The sequence below is a fragment of the Corythoichthys intestinalis genome, chromosome 5 (assembly GCF_030265065.1).
Source record: "Corythoichthys intestinalis isolate RoL2023-P3 chromosome 5, ASM3026506v1, whole genome shotgun sequence".
Lineage (NCBI taxonomy): Eukaryota > Metazoa > Chordata > Actinopteri > Syngnathiformes > Syngnathidae > Corythoichthys > Corythoichthys intestinalis.
Genome location: NC_080399.1, coordinates 27,234,411 through 27,255,670, shown reverse-complemented (window position 1 = coordinate 27,255,670; position 21,260 = coordinate 27,234,411). Strand labels below are relative to the sequence as shown.

Sequence of the window (21,260 nt, the reverse complement as noted above, 5' to 3'; positions counted from 1 at the left end):
ACGGTGATGCTCAGCTGACTAAATGTCGGTTTATATTCGGGCCAGTGCCGATTTTGGGTACCCGACTCCTCATCGTGACATAAACTGGAGTATGATTGGAAATTTTGTGGTCTCAGGACGAGCTCTGACGCACGGGACGGGACCGGACGGGAAGAAACATCGGTTTGGGCATCAAATATGGATCTGGCGACTGGATCGACCGAAGCTTTTCCAAATAACGGCTTTTATGCAACTCATCCAATGAGTTTACAGCATCTGAAAACACCGGGGCTTCCATGATTTGCGAGTGAATCCACCTTTAGAAACTACGATCATTGACAATACGACACACAATGACGGACAATATGGCGGCACAATACAGCGATCACGTGATTGTGTGACGTTGGTGATTGGGGTCTATACTCTAACGCCGTTATTAACAACACTGCTCACCACATGTTTGGGCTCAAAATGCAAAATAAAACTAAACAACGAAATAATGCTGCAAAAATTGAAAAAAACAAATCTCATCAGTATGAGCTGTTGTGTGTAGAATTCTGAGGAGTAAAATGAATTCACTCTATTGTGGAACATTACTGCAACATAAAATGTGGAACAAGTGAAGCGCTATGAATTTACCTATAATACATTCATTTTGTCACCAGCTAGCTTCACCCCAAGTTGTCATAGCAATATACAATATACACCCTGGGGTAGATGTGGGGTTTGCAGTGGCTTGTAAAAATGAATGAAAAGTGGTAAAGTATTGATCCCTGGGATATTTTGATGAAATCCTGGCACAGAAATGTTTAGACACCTGAGGACTATTTTGAATTCTGAACAAATACGTTGTCGCCTCTGTACAAGTCCTGACAATAATACTGGAGGAATTGATTTAATTCACTTTAATTCTCCTGCGTTAGGGAAACGGTTTGAATCAATAATGTGTTATGACTCCTGTGACTCCAGTGACAATTCCTGATAAAATCAGGAAAAAACTCCCAATCGCAGCATCACAGTAAACATTTGCGACATGATTTAAAAAAAAAAAAAAAAAAAAAAAAAAAAAAAGCTAAATGTATTTTTCAGTCTTTTAATTTGTGCTTCTGCATCTCTTCTGCTGGCTTTTTTCTTTTTTTTTTGACAGCAATGTCAACTTAATTGCCTTTTTTTTAATACTGCATGAAACAAAATGAGCATTTCTTTCCATAAGGACAATACTTGTCACATTTCATATTTTCAGGCAACAGTTTTGACATGCTTGTCTAATGAGAAAATAGGGCTAAGCGTTTAGTCCATTTAAAGACATTTGTACAATACAGATCTTCATTTGCAAACAAATAGGCTGATGTTAGAAACACTCCCAGTCCATTTATTTTTAAAGTCAGTGCTTATTCTAAAAGATGAACATCAGCCAAACCATCATTAATTAGGCATGATTAAATATTGCATACAGACACTGTTATTAGTTTTTCCTTCCAGAGGAGAAAGAATACACTGTATAGTCATTTGAAAAAATTAGAACACCCCATGAAATATTCAGTTCTTTATTAGGAAATGTTTACAGATCAATGTCTGATCTTGTTTTCTTTATCTCCGTAAAAGAAAGTAATTTAATTACAGGTAAACAACAAAAATGAACATTGTTTTAATCATTAAACCAAATATTTAAACAAAAATGCATATCCTAACTGAGGAAAAAGTTAGGACGCTCAACCAATAGCTGGTGTTCCCCCTTTTGACTTAAATAACTTCAGTGAGAAGCTTTTTGTAGCCATCTCCCAGTCTTTTACATTGGTCTGAAGAAAGTTTGCCCCACTCCTCAGCGCAGAAGGATTCCATGATGTTGAGCTGGCCAGGTCCTGCTGTAGCAAAGCATCCTCAAACCATGACACTCGCACCTCCATGCTTCACAGTTGGTATGAGGTTGTATTTCTGGAATGCTGTATTGGGTTTATGCCAAACATGTCCTATTTTCTGGTGTCCAAATAATTCAATTTTAGATTAATCTGTCCAAAGAACTTTATTTCAGAAGTCCTGGTCTTTGGCTACATTCACTCTGGCAAACTTCAGTCTGGCCTTCGTGTTCTTCTTGGACAGCAAGGGTTTCCTCCTTGCACACCTCCCATGAATGTTAAATTTGTGTAGTCTCTTTCTGATTGTAAAGGCATGCACTGTCACATCAACAGAAGCAAGAGCCTGCTGTAGGTCCCGTGATGATATTTTAGGGTTTTTGGAGTCTTCTTTTAGCATCTTGCGGTCTGCTCTCTGGGTGAAGTTGGTTGGACGGCCAGACCTGGGCATGTTGGCAGTTTTTTTAAATGTCCTCCATTTGTTTGTTGACCATTTTAAGAACAGTGGAATGGCTGATTTTATATTCTTTTGAGATCTTTTGAAATCCCTTACCAGGCTCATAAGCATCTACTGTACAATCTTCTTTCTGAAGGCCTCAGACAGCTCCTTTGATCTCACCATGAAGTTTTCTCTCACTTCAACATTCAGTCTCTGTTGAAAGTATTCTGCGTTGAGGAGTGGGGCAAACTTTCTTCACACCGATGTCAAAGTAGATGGCTGCAAATAGCGTCTAACTGAAGTTATTTCAGCCAAAAAGGGTAACACTAGCTACTTGCTAGTTATTTGCTCACAGCAAGGATAAATCAGAAAGGAGGAATGAGAGAGGTAAGCTAGGTAACCTACTGAGGCAACATAAACCACTTTCACAACCTACCAGTTGAGAAACACTGATTAATTGTATAACAGTTACAGTGATAAATCTGTTTCTGTTCTGCTCTGATGAAGTAGAGCAGCAGAGTGCTGGCAGATGTGGAAAAGAGATGGAAGTCGATGAGCATGAGCAGAGGTGAATTGACTATGAACAAGGGATGTCCCAGTTTTGATTTTTGAATACTGATGGCTGAAAAACGGTCACTTTTTTTTTTTTTTTTTTTTAAATAGAAACTTGTATTTTGGTCAAGTGACTTCGGTCAAAAGGAAGGGTGACAATCCCATCACGGTGCTGGGTAATGGCTGGCAGCAGGGGACCTGGCAGCCACAGTAATAGAGTGGTAGGTGGATCCCACACTTTTTCTCTGTGGCTTGGCTCCCGGAGAGTGGCCTCCCCTCTGCCTGCTGCAGGCCACGGGAGTGGGGGAGGTCGGGGCTCCAATCTCGCTTCGCCCTGCGGTGGCTCCTCGGCGTTCTCCTGCTTCCGCCTTCCCCTCTCTACTCTACCTGGGTATCCACCCTGCGCTCCGTCAAGGGTCGCTGGCTGGACGCCGGTGTGTCGGCTGGGACCTGCCCTGCCCTGGGCTTGGTGGGCTGTTGGGGTCCCGCGGCGTGTCGTGCCTGTTGGGGGACTGCGGCAGTGGCTCATGGGCCGGGTGGGCGGACGGTGGTGGGGGTAGTCATGGGGTTGGTGGTGCGTCCCCTCTTCCCATCCCTGAAAGCCGGTTGGATGGCTCCTTTGCTGGGCTGCGGGAGGAGGGATGGGCTGCACGGCTGGCTGGGTGAGAGCCGTGGTCCTGGGGTGGCACCCACACGGCGTCTTTGCCCATCTGCGTGGCTATCGCGAGTTTGGATGTGATAGGGCGCGCTCCGGTGGGAGCCCCGGTGCCGGGAATGGCAATGAGATGGCGTAGGGTCGGTTGCCGACAGGCTTACACACACAAGGGATTCACACGATTACTGATTTCTAGATCACAGGGCTGATTTGTGTATACTCCACCCCTCCCAATCACATATCCTATAGACTCCCCCACCCGCCTCCCCTTCTTTCCCTGGTCAACAGGCCCCCCACATGGTGTCAACCGGAAATACATTTGGCTGACGATAGCACCAACATATTCATTGTTAGTGTAGGTGTTCAATGTATTTCTTGTTGTTGTGTTTCTTTTTTCTTTTTTTTGTGTTTCTTTGCTTCTGTTCCATCATAACCCCTTCCTGTTCGCTGCTTTGTCATTATAAACGAGGTATGTTTAATGATCACAATGTGAGTATGTCATACTCTCAATGTGAAACATTAAAACTGTTCAGACCAACCGGACACTTAGACTTCCATTCTCCGTGTCAAACAGCTTAACAGGACAAGTTAAAAAAAAAACACACAAAAAAAAAAACCTTACCTAGTGTTGCTTTAAAAGGGAAAAAAAATCATGTATTACGGAGAAGAAATTATAGTATGGAGATTTAATACATCTACCGGTATATGTTTTCATTTACAAAAATAAAATAATAGATTCCCCCAATTTTCTACAGGGAAGAAAGTGATTTTGAATTCACATTGTGTTCCAAATGACTTTCAATTACATCATGAATCTTTGTCAACGTAAATATGGGCAAGGCGCTCAGCATAGTAGTCGCCAGCCCTAATCGGTGGGTACTTGTTTGACCCGTCCACGCAGCTGATCATGGCATCGTCGTCAGGCATAAGGAAGAAAGCCAGGGATTGTCGTGTACTGGAGTCATCGGCCATGGGCAGCTCAACTTTGTGGACCTGATGGAGTAAAACCATGGGGGGAAAAAACACTTGAATTGGGGTCTTTTTCATGCAGTTGGGGCTGGAAAGTATCACCCTTGATAAACAAGTTAAGTATCTACTTACCGCAGATACAAAACGGTCACTTGTCCAACGTTGCATCATGTCTGCTATGTTGACGAGAACTGCCCCTGGAATGCACGGAACCATAATAAACTCACCAGAACGTCGGCGCACCTGCAGGGAGAGGCAGCGAATAATAATTTTTTAGGCCGAATGAGCTCTGCCTGTCCACCCCAGTTCAAATGGGTTGCAAGACGTTTTCCCTTCGATGGCAGCCAATGAGTGAATATAATTATATCCATTTTTTTATTTTTTTGTTTATGTAACATTCATGTAGGAGATTGGGCTCAAACGTGCAGCTCAGGGACCAATTGCGGACCAAGGGACGATATCTTGCAGCCCCCATTTGACATCCTATTGTAGTTTTAGTGTTGCCTGCATTTATTTTGCCAAGGGCAGTAAAAATATATTTATTAATCATTTTAAATAGAATTAATAAATTGAAGGATCCATTTTGAGAAAAAAAATCTTCAAATAGTATTATATTAATAATTTTTTTAAAAAATTAAATACGTACATTGAAATAACTGTGGCCTGTTTGCGCTTTGCTCTGGGAATTTTACGAAATGTTTTTGTTTGGTTTGGTTTGATGAATCTCTTGTGACCTCACGTAGCTGAACTCTTTGGCTCCCACTGACAGCAATAGACTTCCAATCCATTTTAACTGGGATGTCCACTGAAGTGATCGCAGGCCCTAAACGCATGACGCAAATTTTCAAAGACGGTCCATCACCTGCAGCCCTTGTGAATCCTGGAATAACAGGGTCATGCTCCCATAGTCGGAATGCTGTCCACATCTCAGCTGACCCTCCTTGGCAAGCCTGCTGTTTACCGGTGGATAGTACAGCGAACGCAGCGTTGTCAGGTTCTGATCAGCTATAAAAAGACAAACTTCTCATTAAATAAAATAAATTATAAATGTCCACCAATATATCGGCTAGCCGATATATCAGGCCGATAAATGGACTTTTTTCCCAACATCGGCCGATTAACAAAAAAAAAAAAAAAGCCGATAAAAAAGGATTTTGATCAGGCATCTGTGTGAGTAACTGTGCCCGCCGCTGACTGACGGTAGAACCTCGGAAGGACCCTGCAGCAACTTGAAGGCAGGCTGCTACAGGAAGCTTCAGGCTTGCTCGTTTTGTAAATATCGGGCATGAAAATGGGTCAGGGGTTAAAAAGGTGAGAAGGGTGTGGAGGAAATATGTTCTGGTACACTGTACAACCCAATAAAATATTGAGCTTTGTCGACCAGTGTTGTTAATCTTACTTTAAAAAAGTAATTAACTGTAATTACAAATTACTTCTCCCAAAAAGTAATTGCGTTAGTAACTCAGTTACCTGAATGTAAGAGTAATTAGTTAGTTGGCAAAGTAACTGGTGATAATTTTCATCTTTTGTTGTCTCCCCCCCCCCCCAAAAAAAAAAAAAAACTTAGGTCACACTAGGTGAAGCGTAAAAGGTTTTTGGGACAACTGGCCCTAGCCCAATTCTTTACACTAATTTACGCTTTACCCTGAATCAACCGTTAAAAATTGTTAAAATTGCTCCCATTATTGCATTAGTTCCCTTCTGTCTACTTTTGACATGTGGAAGTTTTAAAACTGTTTCATCATTTAAAGATAGATTCAAGTTTTGATTTGCCAATTTAGGAGTGTTTTAGATAAAAAGTTACTTAGATTCGCTAGGAAGGTTCCCTAGAACAGAGCCTTCCTAAGAAGTCTACTGCTTTAAGATGGCGGCTGTTTACTAACGCATCTAGTTCCTATACTGTACATGTTGCTAACGCCCCTATGTCTGTCATTTTGCATCTAGTTCTATGTATATATGGTATCTACCATGTCTACCATATCATGTGGGCGTAGTTTGTAGGCTATCGGCTGCAGTCAGGTATTACTGGAGCCACCTAGCATCGCGTTTGCGCGCCGTCACAACTTTTTTGCCTCCTCTCCACTCCTTCTCTGCTCTGTCGTCTCGGTGAGTCCGTCTCCCTCAGAATTTTATCGCGTCATTCAACCAATATAGCAACGCTTAGTAACGCACGCCTTTCCATCCTCAGTACCAGTAACGGCGTTGCCAAGATGAGAAAAGTAATTAATTAGATTACTCATTACTGAAAAAAAATAACGCCGTTTGTAACATCGTTATATTCTAACGCAGTTATTTACAACACTGCTGTCAACCCACAGTGTTTCAGTGATCTGCGGGAGGCACCCAAAGATTCGATTCGATTACGATTCAGGGTGCTACGATTTGATTATTGAACGATTATCATGGTATTGACAATGATCACGATTATCGATGCATCATACATTACTAATAAATAAAGTAGTCAACCAAATTTATGTCCATTATTTATTTAAAACATCCTAATGATTCAACAGGAAGGATAGAAACATACCCATACAATAAAAAGCTGTCCTTAAAGTGCTTGTGACACGAAAAAAGCATGTTTATTTCATAATACACGCGGTATTTTATGCTCCTGAATGATATGGACCGCTTGGATGTGTGTGGAAGCGATCGCTATATTTATTTAGTTTTTTGAATCCCGCGCCAGGAAAATGAGTGACTTCCGGCTTCGGTCTCGCATTGAGGAGGAGGGCGCTGTGACGTGTACGGTAGAAGACGTCCTCTTCACGCTACAGTGTACTGTTGTGTATGAGGACGAAGGATTCAGCTGATTTTGCGGATTAATACTTTTATTTTTTGCATCACGCCAGCCAAACGGCTGCAGAAAAATCATTCTGTATGCGGGAGAGGCGTATGCGCCTTTTTGGAGTTTCAAAAGGTTCCCATTCACCGTGGATATTTACTGTGGGACCATTGGACTTACAAGGAAGTGAGTAAACATCTTGTTTTGTATTATGTCAAATACGAATACAGTGATTACAAAGTAAACACTATAAAATTCCTTTAAATAAAGGACTACTTACGTTTGATCATTGATAGGCATGTAAAAAGCTATCCTCACGCTCATTAGCAGTTAGCTGTTAGCACGTTAGCTACACAACAATTCCAGCCACCCTCCTCCAGGGAACGAACTGTAAATTGCTCTCCGCCGGGCGGTTTGCCGATCCGCAAAGAAACTTGACAACCGGGTCGTCATGTCAAATAATCCAGGCTAGTTATGTGTGATTTTCCACTTCGAAGACTTTGAAACATCCCTCGGTTCGGGTTAGCATGTCGGCTAGCTGTCACTCCTTCTGGTCTGTTTACATTCTCCGAAGCCGGGGAAGGGAAATGACATATGTCCGATTTAGGTGTCATAAAATATCGTTCGGCAGGTGTGACAGTAAAGGTAAAGTCGACTGTTTTGACCATTATGGAGTAATTTTGCCATGTCGTCTTGAATAAATGGATTTTTATTATTTTATATTCCATTTAGCACAAGTTATTTGTCATGACCATGCCATTTATTTAGCAATTGGGGAAAGTACTTGGGTAAAAAGAATATCCTGTAAAAATATTGAAGTAAAGAGACAGAAACAATGACATTTTGCCGCTCTCTTCGTCGCGTTTTCCTCATTGTGAATAGTTCCCCCTCGACGGGCTGACTGGTCCTTCTCAAGCCATTTATATAGCTATTGGGGAAAAATACTTGGATAAAAAGAATATCCTGTCAAAATATTGAAGTAAAGAGACAGAAACAATGACATTTTGCCGCTCTCTTCGTCGCGTTTTCCTCATTGTGAATAGTTCCCCCTCGACGGGCTGACTGGTCCTTCTCAAGCCATTTATATAGCTATTGGGGAAAATACTTGGATAAAAAGAATATCCTGTAAAAATATTGGGAGTAGAGAGACTGAAACAATGACATTTTGCAGCTCTCTTCGTCTCGTTTTCCTCGTTCTGAACAATTCCCCCTCAATGGGCTGAATAGTAAAACCGATGAGCCTAGTCTACCGCTGACGTCATCCACCTGTTGGGGACGCTAAAGCCCTATAATTGTAGGCGTGGCTAACCGGCAGATTAAAAGACTAATTTCTCGTCATCTGCGCTTTGCTAAATTGTTGTATATGGTCGAATCGTCTCAAAATATGATTCTAATTCACATAATAATGCCATTTAAGACTTTTTTTCTGGTGTCGTATGCTCTTTAAGCTGTTTTTTTTTTTTTTTTTTTTTTTAAACAAGAAAGTGCAAAATCATTAACCATTTTAAAGGCAGTGCTTATGTCTCAACATGCCTATACAACACACAAGCTGATCTTGAGATGCTCTTTTTCACAAGAAGGTGCAAAAACATAAACTGTTCGGAACAGCAGTACCTATTTCTCTCAACAATACAATAAAATTTACACTAGTGGAATGAATTCCACATTTTCTGGAAACAAACAATGTGTCCTTAGAAATAAAACTTCTTTTAACCAATATACTTTGTTTTCACAGATTTCTGTACTATTTCGCATGTTTGTAGTGTTACCGCTGTACTTAATCCTGTTTTTACACGTTCTGCATCTGGAATAACTTTTGTACACCACCAAACAACGCACAACTTGACATGGAAATACATGTTAGCGAAGTCGCTAATTAGCGCAGCTGTAGGAGCCTAAATAACGTTTGCTTAATTATTCATGTTAGTTGTAAATAATTTACTTTGGTTCTATAAAACAAGTTGTGATTTGTTTATTTGATTTGTGGAACTAGTTCATGACGTCACATTTGACGACGTACTATATAACGCGGAAGTGGCTGTGTGGACGGTCAGTTGGTGCTAAGGCAGAGAAGGAGAAATAAGTCAGATAGAGCCGAAATAGTTTTCAGACCTCTCTCTTTCTATTTCTATTTGACTTAATCTTTCTCTTTACTTTGGCTTTACGTTTTGGAATCTACCTTAGCGCTCGGCGCTAACTAATAACATCTCAAAAACAACAACAATAAAAGCTAAACAGTACAAGAGGGTTCATGAACTCGCCTCTTGTAGACGCACTCGGGACTTAGTAACACACCAGGGACATTTTCCAATTAAATTGAAAGGCAAGAAGCGATGAACTCTCTCTCTTCCAACTAAAAAATAACGAGCACAGAAGAAGAATCTAATCATCAATTTTTGGCACACACTTACTAGGTTAATCACATGATAATAATAATAATTTTAAAAATCTCCCGACCACCCCCCCACCCCACTACAAATTTTCTCCTCGGATCTACACAATTCATGTAGGTCACCATTTTTTACTTCAAAACGGCGAATTCCGCCAAAAGGTGAGATTTTCATGCCTGAAATATTGTAAGATGCTTTGTTTTTATTTTGCATGAGAGAATATGCAATGTTGCTTTAGCCTTTTAAGTTTTTTACTGAGTTTTTACTGTCCTTACACTCTAAATGTAACTCGTCGTGTTAGCATAGCATTCGCATGAGCATGGCGAGGATCCTCTTTAACTCTCATTTGTTTCCTTTTTGTCGTGACGTCCTAGTGGGTTTAATTATTTGGGAATAATGTACTGTTCTTGCCGAGTGTGTAGAATCATAAAAAGAAGTGCCGTGTTCGTTGGTTTGGTAGCACTAGATCGAATTAATCCTTTAAGTCTCAGTTCATCGTTGTAAATTTGATTCTGCGGTAGCATTTTTTTTTTTTAATTGCCTTTTCATAACCTACATGCTTAAAAGAAAAAAAAAAAAAAGTATATCACCTCAAATATCTGCTTACAAAATCAGCTTTGGATATCGGCAATCGGACGAAAAATTTCTTTAGATATTGTTGATTCCGAAACTTCAAAAGCCCAGCTCGACGCTCTTATCGCCTCGTCCCTCTCTCGCTCGCTGGACGGCAGCCCCCCCCCCCCAAAAAAAATACTCCCACTTAGGGATTGGAATCGAGACCGGCTCCTATAGAGAACCGATGTTCTGCCACAATCTCCTACATCGGCAAAACGTCCAACAATAGTCAAATTTGATACCCAAAGTACTACCGTGCGCTCTAAACTTGTTTTGTTTAGATCCATAGAGGCAGAACGTACTACAAAAATGCCTTAAGAAAATACTCAAATGTAGTTATATCAAATAAGGACGGTTTAAATATGCTACGTGACTAATGTGGTCAATTGCTTCAAAGCTAACACAAAAAAAAAAACACATCAGTTAAAAGTATGGGAGGGTAATACATGCAAAAAGTATTTTGAGGCAATTAAAAGGTTCCAAAAAACTAAATAAAAACAAAAATAGTGAGTACTCGCCACTTCTGACCGATGTGCGCATGCGTCCGTGTTTCAATTCCATGGAATCGTTTGGCAGTTTATGCAACGATTCTAACCAGCACAATTTACGTCACGTAACTTATGCATATTACACACATTCGATTCAGCAGGTGCCACTACATGATTACTGAAAGAGAGACCACTCACCAAGTATACTCTAGAGAGTCGTCACTGAGTTATTTTGCATTGATTTTCACAGGCCAGGTCATTATTCATGAGACTACTTAAAGAAATGGTGATTTTCACCCAAAAAAGTCTGTTAATAGTTCTATCGTATTACTCATCGAATACTCTATAAGAAAAATGTAACATATATGCATCTAAAATAATCCTAAACGATTTTGTGCGAGTCATGTATGGTGTTACACTTGTATGGCACCTTGACGGCCCCCACCTATCGGGCGACCTCTAATAAAATACTAAGAAAAAAAATACTTTTTTCGGATTGGACATTTTTCTCAAATTTAAAATGTATCATTTCTACTTTTACAATTGGACATTTACATACTGTCAAGGTGGCAGTGGGCACTCAGAAAGACTTCGGGGTCCACATCCAGACTGTGGGCAATAACCCTCAAAATGCGCAGACTCAGCTCTTTGCAGCGGTAGTAAAAGGTTGTCTGGCTCTCCTGGAATCCTTCCAGAGAAGACCATTTCTACACAGCAGCACAAAATGAAGAGTTTGAAGTTAATCAGTGACATTAGTTGTGATAAAGGGTGACTTTTTTTTTTTTTGGGATCCGGATAGAGGACCTTTTAGAGACTTGCATTTTGACCTCAAAACTCTTTAAAAAATTTCCTTACTATGCTGGGGTTGATTGAAGTCATGTTGAACGCCTCTTTTATATCTTCTGGTTTTTCTATATCCACCCTGAAAGAAAATAAAGACAATAATGAATGAGTCAGGTCAAAACAAACTATGCAAAAGACAAATGTATACATCATTTGCATTAAAATATAATTCACAAAAGCCTCCATCTTGATGCTAATATTAGGAGTGGGCAAACCTTTGTGCTGAACTTTTGATTTCAAAAACAGTAGTTGGCATTCATGGACAGGGCAAACAAATGTAGAGTGGTATATTTTATTTTCGAGCATAAAATTCATCAACAAATTTGATTTTAGACCAATATAAAGAAAAACGGCTCAACTGATGAAATACCATATGAACACTTATAAGCAGGGGTGCAACAATTAATTAAAAACTGATCGATTAGCAAATTAATCGACAATTATTTTGATAACCAATTAATCGTTTCGAAACTTCTTCACCTTCAAATTTTTTAAATTCTTGAAAATATAACATACATACAGAGAGGAGAACAAGTATTTGATACACTGCCGATTTTGCTGGTTTTCCCACTTGCAAAGCATGTAGAGGTCTGTAATTTGTATCATAAGTTCTCTTCAACTGTGAGGGACGGAATCTAATACAAAAAACCAGAAAATCACGTTGTATGCTTTTTAAATAATAAATTTGCATTTAATTGCATGAAATAAGTATTTGATACATCACAAAAATCGAACTTAATATTTGGTACAGAAACCTTTGTTTGCTATTACAGATACCAAACATTTCCTGTAGTCCTTGACAAGGTTTGCACACACTGCAGCAGGGATTTTGGCCCACTCCTCCATGCAGATCTTCTCCAGAGCCTGCCGGGCAACACGGACTTTCAGCTCCCTCCATAGATTTTCTATCAGGTTCAGATCTGGTGACTGGCTAGGCCACTCCAGGACCTTAAGATGCTTCTTACGGAGCCACTCTTTAGTTGCCTTGGCTGTGTGCTTTGGGTCGTTGTCATGCTGGAAGACCCAGCCACGACCCATCTTCAGGGCTCTCACTGAAGGAAGGAGGTTGTCAGCCAAGATCTGGCGATACATAGCCCCATCCATCCTTCCCTCAATACTGTGCAGTCGTCCTGTACCCTTAGCAGAGAAGCAGCCCCAAAATATGATGTTTCCACCTCCATGTTTCACGGTTGGGATGGTGTTCTTGGGGTTGTACTCATCCTTCTTTTTCCTCCAAACACGACGAGCCGAGTTAAGACCAAAAAGTTCAATTTTGGTCTCATCCGACCACATGACCTCCCATTGCTCCTCTGGATCATCCAGATGGTCAGTGGCAAACTTCAGACGTGTCTGGACATGCACTGGCTTCAGCAGCGGGACCTTGCGTGCACCGCTGGACTGGCCATCGGGCATACCGGGCATTTGCCCGGTGGGCCGATGGCGATTTTGGGCCGGTCCTGAATTTTTTTTTTTTTTTTTTTTTCCTAAGGGCATTAATCACATTGGTACACAAAACTGGTAGATCGGCCCATCAGTCAAGATTGGTTATGGGCTGGACCAATTACAAACGAGGGCCGATGCCCCCTCCCTCTTGATCAGAGGTATCAGATATACATTAATCAGACATACAGAGAGAGGAGATAAACAAAATGGATAACTACAAGAAAAGGAAAGGAGGCGCGGAAAAAATTAGAGATAGAAAGAGACAAGCCCTTCATGCGGATGCCGCTAAATGTGTTAAAATAACACAGATGTTTGCCGGTGGCGGAGCTTCCTCTTCAGCGACAGCAGCAACCGCAGGTTACAATGGCGGGGGTGGCCGTCAGGTGGATGAGGGGAAGGGGAGGCAGGAGGAGAGACCCGCGGCCGCCGGCGGTCCGAGTGGAGGGGAATCTGAACTTCAGGTAAGAAGTGTTGAACTGCAGTCTATCTGGTTCAGATATGAATTAAGCGTGGGTGTAGTTTATTTTCATTGCGCTCGCTAACTCTTAACACCGCCAGTAGTTATAATTAGGCCGTTAAGCAATTTAGCTAGCTGTGCATGCAAACTAACATGATGGGGTTTCTCTAATGCTGGACGGTTTCTATGATGCTATTCTAGTTGTAATTATGTTAGTGCTTAAGTAACTTTATTTTATTAATTTAGTTAGTTAAGTATTATCTCTATTTGTTAGGTAGTTAAAAACTTTATAAGGTCGAGCGGACGCGCCGGCGCGTCCGAGCACATAACTTTTTTTTGGCAAGACAACACAGGCAAGATCTAGCCTGGTAGTTTCCATTCAAACTTATGATAAGTCGATCACTCCATACTTTGTTCATTGTTTGTTCAGGAGTTTGCCCTAAGTAAGTACTATATGGAGTATATAATGCAACTACTTTCCCAGATTTTTCTAGAAACCAGTACTGTGATCATACCAGTCCATAAAGTGTTATTCTTTATCACTTATCTTCCTCTGTCTCCTTTCACTTTTTAAAGGTCTCTGTGTTTGAGGGCCTATTCTGTGGATATATTTATTTGCACTTTTATTGATGCAGTAAATAAATAGTCTATGAAAAAATCAATTCAAGGTAATTATTATATTTTTCATACCATGCATGAATTTTGAAACGTTGTGAAAAAAATCAATGGGAGAAATTACCCGCTATGGCATTGGCGTCATAATTCGTAATATTTACGTAAAAATAAATGCTAACTGCCAGGTTTTTAACTTTTAACCAAGAATCGAGACTGTTTTAAGTTATATCTATAAAGAATTCAGGGATTTAAGCATTTATTCACAAGAATTTTCAACGTAAAAAGCTCTTTGTGGTGATAAGGCGGTACCACAGTGGCTCAAAGACTAGCAGCACATTCAACATATTTACGTAAAATAAATGTTAACTGCCTGTTTTTTTGTTGTTGCTTTTAACCAAGAATTGAGACTGTTTTGAGTCCATATTTATAAAGAAATCGGGGATTTTAGCATTTATTCGCAAGATTTTTCAATGTGCAAGAATTTTCAATGTAAAAAGCTTTTTGTCTGTGTTTCCACTCGGTCAGCTTTGACGGAAATAGACACCCCCTATTAATCGGCCCTGCGCCCCGTCAATATATTATGAAGTCTATGACTGTATATACATTTATTTTTAAGAAATATTTATAAAAATGATTGTTATTATTAGCATTTTAACAGTTATTTAGTGTATAACGTGCATACTTTATCAAACATGTTACTGTTACATGTTACTGTGCGATCATGACTTTTTGAGTCCCCTGGGTCTGCATTGAAGCGTTACCTTTCCGATCCCAGAGGTAGCCAGCCGTGGACGATACAATTTGGGAAGGTATTCCTTCTGAATGGTTGCTTCAGATGGTCTGGCTGCCTGAAAAACCTCAATGAAGCGTCCATGACACTCTTCACCTGCATGGATATGTGAAGAAAAGAAATACACAAGAAAGCTTAACTTTTTTTTTAAAGCACTCACATTTACAAAGCATCTGTACATTGTAAAAAAAAATAAAATAAAAAAGAAAGCAGGACTTGAAATTTCAATGATTTTACTTAGATTTGCAAATTTTGATGGACAACTTGCAAATGCAAGCCATTCCTGAAAATTAAAATTTTCAATTTAGTTAACTGGATTTACTGTATATTACGTAAGCAGAACTTGAAATTTGAAGTAAACGTTACTAAACTGAACTCATGTTAAGTAAGCAGAACTCAAAATTTAAGTAAACAGAACTCAAAATTTTAAGTAAAATGGACTTATTTTAAGAAAGCAGAGCTCAAAGGTTTAAGCAAACTAGAATTTAAGTTTAACTACATCAATATATAAAGTTAATCCAATCAGGATTTGAACCTTAATGCCAGCCCAATGAGTAGACAACTGAGCTATTGCCAGAAAAGGCTCTTGAAGGCAACGGGAGGGAGGCTAGGGCTAATATAATACAGTACAGTAATTAATTATAATAATGTGTGACGTAGCGCGTGAGAGTGGTGTGAATTGTGTGTGTATTGAAAATTGCCATCTATTATAAATTCAAGGGTACAAGCTTCATAAATGGATTTTTTAAAAACATTTTTTTATTTAATTTACTTCTGGTAAAAGGTTGTTATGGAATTTTGCTATGTCCCCAGTGTCAAACTATCTTTAATCATGTGCTGTTTTTAAACTTTTAAGCGTTTCTGTTTGTCCCCACTGTCTCTGACACTGTCCACTCTGTTATGTTAGCGTCACTTTACGCTATATATGGCGGAAAACACAGACAAGACTGAAAAAGCAGTTTCTTTTCTTGCACTCCTCTTTAAAAGAAACTGCTGTATTTTAAGCCAAAACAACTGTTGTGTTTGATAGAACAATATGCCTTTATGCTGCCATAGTAGATTCATGGCGCATTAAGCCTCCGAACTATTTTTAATTTGTCCGTTTTACCCTGAAAACCCGTTTAAAGACGTCTCGCAACCGCTTTTGTTTCAACCTAGGCAAAAAAAAAGAAGTAATCGTATTTATTATTCAAAATGTCTGTCATTTTTAGCTTAGAATCAATCATTGATGTCTAATATTTAGTTTTAAAAAACGACTTTAAAAATTTATTCACTCGCATATTTTAAACTTTTAAACAAATTATGTCACAATGAAAAAAATTGTGTCTGTAAAAAAGTCACAGATATCTACCACATAAGAAACGCTTAATTGTATTTTTTTTTGTTGTTGTTGTTGTTACTGTCACATTTTCTCCCATATGTAAGATGATAAATAATCGATCCAAAGAAAAAAAATAAAATAAAAAAAAACGTTTAAAATATATGAAAATGAACATCTCGACCACTCCTTGATGTCTGCGATTTCTGCATCGCGACCCTTGTTATATGATCATGTTTCACCCATAAAAATTCCCCCCAAATCCGGTGTTCTGACAAAATTTGCAACCCATCAGACCATTCACAGATGTGTCTTGACACTCAGTGATACATGCTACATAGAATTTTTGGATCGAAAGGAGGTAAGTACGCGATAATATCTCGTTAAAATCATGGCGTCTTTAATTCTGCTCTCGAGTGCTCTCACTTCCAGTTAGGGTTTCGCGGTTTAATTTTTTTTTTTTTCAAATGCCTTCCTGTTCAAAAATTTTCTTCCCCAAGAAAAGTGAGATTTTAAGCTTTCCAATGATGTATCACACGTGCATGTCGGCCAATTTTGAAATTTGGTCTCAGAGCGGAACTTCAAGTCACCTGAGTGTTTTGCGCCATATCAAAGAAATTAATTAAATTTAATCATTTCAACAACAAAAAATATTCGTAAAATTATAGATTTGTCATCAAGTATCCAAAGTAATGTTAGCTATCATGCCAGCAAAGCTAGGCTGAGGGCTAACTTTAGCACAAAATGTCTCCTCCACTTTGTGAAGTCCATATGGCACCCTTTAAAAACACTGCACCCATAGACTTTTCTCAAGAATACATTTTTGTTTCCAGTATTTAAAAATACACAATTCTCAAAAAAAGTCGAGCTGCATCTAAAGATTGTTTTTTTTCTGTAGAAAAAAAGGTCGAAAAAACCTAAAATTACTTTGTGAAGCATATACATGACCAAAAATATCACCATCACGAAACATTATGGCTGTATTTTTGTTTGCAGTGCCACCCAAAACTTTTCATGCAATTCCCGCTACTCCCGAGGTTATGTTGAGCTATGCGAAATTGTGGTTGAAAAAGTATGCTGTCACCTCTTCTTGCGTGATGCCCGTGTTCTCCAAGAAAACAAATCCCACTTGTGTAAAAGCATTTTTAAACTCCGTGCTCAGTTCGTGCAGATCCACGCGGGAAATATCGTCCACGTCGAGGCTGCATGAGCCAAAATCCACCACTGGGATGCTCATGATGGCTTCAATCTCAAACTCGGTGGAAAACAGACTACCACAGTAAACGTGTGAGGAGTCAATTTACATACTTTGGGCAGGAGGAAAGGGGCGTTGTTGAGGTATTGGTCAGTCACCTGACCACTGCTGGCCAATCAGAAAGGCGTCAACGTCAACGCGGTCAGCTATTTTTTTTTTTTTTTAAGGCATTTGTCTTTTGAAAACCTCAATAACCCTATGACCAAGGGCGTAGGTTTGCATAAGGACAGTAGGGACAAAACACAAGCAACTTTTGAGGATGCTCACATTGTCCCCACCAACTTCCACCACTTCCCATATGTTTTAATTGTTGCAATTGACCCCATCGTTATTAAGTGAATTATTTTCATTATGTTCAGACTTACATGTATCTCTTTTCACTTGCTGAACGTGCCGGTCCATTTTTTCCCTCCTAAACGCACATTTGAATGGCTAATGACTTGGGCCCCCCACAGACACCCACACATTAGATATTAAAGATATTAGATGTTTTTTTTTTTTTTCACCCAGCAGCAGCCATTGTAAGAAATGTAAAAATATGTCAAAGTTATGGAAGTGGGGAACACACCACTAATTTTGCTACTGAAAGTCTGAGCTGCATAAGAGTTAGCATAACATTAAACTGTGTGAACTTGATAACCTGCAAAAGTCGAGTCGGTCGCTGCTTAAAGAGTCCTCCTTTATGTGTTTTCTACTGTTAACGTTAATTAAACTGTGAAAAATCTAGTGAACCGAGTTCAACCTTTCTCTCCAGTTTTACTTTTAATTGTATTTATGTGGTCTAAAGCATACCACGGGAGCTTTTATTTATTTATTTATTTATTTTTTTTGGTTGGTTGTGCTTGTGGACAAAAGCAGTAGTTTACCTGGAAAACAGCTCAATTTTTATTTATTAATTTTTGTTTTTTTGTTTTTGTTATTTCCTGACAAAGAAGATTTTCAGTTATATTTAATTTCTTTATTTAGGCAATGTTGAGTGGTATTAAGAGAAATGTTTAATTTTTTTGCATTCCTGGATAGTTAAGGGATGATTAACAAGTTTCTATTTATTGTGAATGCTAATATAATTTATGTTCAAACAATGCAAGTTAAATTTGCTCATAAAATCCGAAAAAAAATTCTGGAAGTTTTCAAAATGCTTTTTTAGTACATTTTTGACAACAAAGGTTTGGATTGAACGGTGTAGGCTGAACCAATGCACATAAAAGTTAGTATAAGTCAATACAGATTTATTTTGCATTCAAAAACTGGTGTGTATTTATTTAATGTTTGCACACCTGCTCCTCCATATTTTTCATATTAGTTTCAAATACAACCCCCAAAAAAATGTGTGGAATCACCAGTCTCGGACGAGCACTCACTCAGACTTTTTATCATGTAGAACAAACTCAGATAAAAAGCTTGACAAAAATAATGAGTTAGTTCAAAAGTGCAACTCTTTAGCATTCAGAAACACAAAAAGAAATGAATAATAAAACATTGTGGTTGTCAGTAAATGTTACTTTTATAGAGCAAGTGCAGGGAAATAATATATATGGAATCATTCCATTCTCAGGAAAAAAAATATGGAATCATGAGAAACAAACAAAGTAATAACAATTAAAACACATCTCTAGTATTTAGTAGCACCACCTCTGGCTTTTTTGACAGCTTGCAGTCTCTTTGGCATGGACTTGATGAGTATTCTTCATCAATTTGGTGCCAACCCTCTTTGATTGCAGTTGCCAGATCATCCTTGCAGGTCGGAGCCTTGCTGTGGGCCTTTTTTTTTTTTTTCAATTACCACCACGGGTTTTGAATAGGGTTGAGATCTGGGCTATTTGCAGGCCATGGCATTGACTGGATGAATCTTTCTCCAAGGAATGCTTTAACAGTTTTAGCTCAGTGCCATGATGCATTGTCATCTTGGAAAATGACATATTTTCAATTAAGAGGATAAGAAAACTGTCTAAAATTTCAATGTAAATCTGTGCATTTATTGAAGCTTTAACTACAGCCATCTCCCCAGTGCCTTTGCCTCAAGTGCAGCCCCATGTCATCAAGGACTGAGAGATTTTTTATGTTTTCTTCAGGCAGTCATCTTTGTAAATCCCACTGGAACAGCACCAAACTAAAGTTCCAATTCAATTCAATTTTATTTGTATAGCCCTCAATCACAACAGATGTCTCAAATGGCTTTACAGAGGCAATATGATACACAATTAGAAATGAAGCAACAAAGATGAATAGATACAGTTCAAGTCCTGGGTATCCCCTATCCTTAAGACCCTCCATGCCGGCAAGGAAAAACTCCAAAAACTCTAGAGTCAATTGGGAGAAAAATGAGAAACCTCGGGGAGTACCACAGTCAGGAGAGATCCACTCCCAGGACGGATAGACAGGAACCCCAGAACTGCTAATGGGAATTAGCAGGCGAAGTTACAGTCCGTAAAAATGCAGTGGAGTAAAGGAGCAAGAAGAGGTCCATCTAGCCAGATGAGACGGGGGTAGCAGCGAGGACGTCTATCCAGCCAGGGGTGCAGACAGTCAGGAGGCTGCAGCTGAAAAATAGCCAATCCCCAGAGGGGAGGGGGGAAAGGGGACACCGGGTGACTAGTGATGAAGAGACTAGACAACTAGATATTAACATTGGAAAATAGAAATAAAGTAAGACAAGTGGTAGGTAGAGTAAGAAAAGGAGATAGAACTCAGCGGCTGTACTTCCCCCAGCATTACAGCTTCTAGTGCAGCTTAGACTAAAATGTGAGTCTACTCCGACTTCAACTAGCCTGACCATAAGCTTTGTCGAATTGGAACGTTTTTAATCTAATCTTAGTCTTGTGCAGACTGTCTCGGCTTCTTTAATACTAGCTGGAAGCTGATTCCATAAAACAGGGGCTTGGTGGCTAAAGGCTCTAGCTCCGACAGTATTTTTATAAACCCTGGGAACTACCAGTAGACCTGCATTCTGAGATCGGAGTGTTCTGTTGGGGCGGTATGGAACCAGAGCATCGGTGAGATAAGATGGCCCCAACCCATTAATGGTCTTAAATGTAAGAAGGAGTATTTTAAATTTAATTCTAAACTCGACTGGAAGCCAGTGAAGTGCCTGGAGCACAGGGGTGATGTGCTCTCTTCTATTGGTTCCTGTTAAAAGTCTTGCTGCTGCGTTTTGGACTAGATGAAGACCTTTTAGAGAACTTTTAGGACAAGCTGCAAGTAGGGAGTTACAGTAATCCAATCTCGATGTAACGAACGCGTGAATTAATTCCAGCATCATCACCCTTTCCAATGGAGATTGTTGACTCTTGACACCTTATTACCACCTAAAAAATATAACCAGAATTAAGGGGCTTCTGACTCAACAAGACATGGAAAAACTTATGCATGCATTCATTTTCAGCAGATTGGACTATTGCAACGGTATATTTACGGGTCTTGATAAAAAATCAGTCAGGAAGCTGCAGCTAGTACAGAATGCTGCAGCCAGAGTCCTCACAAATACAAGGAAGCTGGACCACATTACACCGGTTTTGAAATCGCTACACTGGCTTCCAGTGAGTCAAAGGATAGACTATAAAATACTACTGCTCGTCTACAAAACACTGAATGGCCTTGGACCAAAATACATGCTTGATTTGTTAGATTCCTATGAGAAATCCAGACCCCTAAGGTCATCTGGAACCGGTCTTCTGCATGTTCCAAGAACAAGAACCAAGCAGGGTGAAGCAGCATTTAGTTATTATGCTCCTCACCTCTGGAACAAGTTACCTGAACGTCTGAAGTATGCTCAAACTGTTAGCTCTTTTAAATCAGGGCTAAAAACGCTTTTGTT

General features: G+C 39.5%; 1 protein-coding gene across 1 annotated transcript; it reads right to left on the bottom strand.

Annotated features, from left to right (window-relative positions):
- Nucleotides 1–1,512: 1,512 nt before the first annotated feature.
- On the bottom strand, nucleotides 1,513–17,470 carry LOC130915697 (uncharacterized). Its single transcript, XM_057835689.1, has 7 exons — nucleotides 17,276–17,470; nucleotides 14,845–14,969; nucleotides 11,581–11,647; nucleotides 11,285–11,432; nucleotides 5,310–5,452; nucleotides 4,580–4,690; nucleotides 1,513–4,471 (listed from the first exon to the last, which is right to left on the bottom strand). The coding sequence occupies exons 1-7, from the start codon at nucleotides 17,426–17,428 to the stop codon at nucleotides 4,286–4,288; spliced, it is 933 nt and encodes a 310-aa protein (XP_057691672.1). The 5' UTR covers nucleotides 17,429–17,470; the 3' UTR covers nucleotides 1,513–4,285.
- Between the last annotated feature and the right edge of the window lie 3,790 nt (nucleotides 17,471–21,260).

Bases quoted from the DNA above. Each gene is read 5' to 3' on its own strand.
- LOC130915697 (XM_057835689.1), bottom strand. From the start codon at position 17,428: ATGAGCATCCCAGTGGTGGATTTTGGCTCATGCAGCCTCGACGTGGAC. The intron at 5,453-11,284 runs GTATGTAAATGT...GTCTTTTTATAG, and splicing joins TGCCCACTGCCACCTTGACA to CTGATCAGAACCTGACAACG. The intron at 4,691-5,309 runs GTGATGGACCGT...CTCTCCCTGCAG, and splicing joins AGGATTCACAAGGGCTGCAG to GTGCGCCGACGTTCTGGTGA.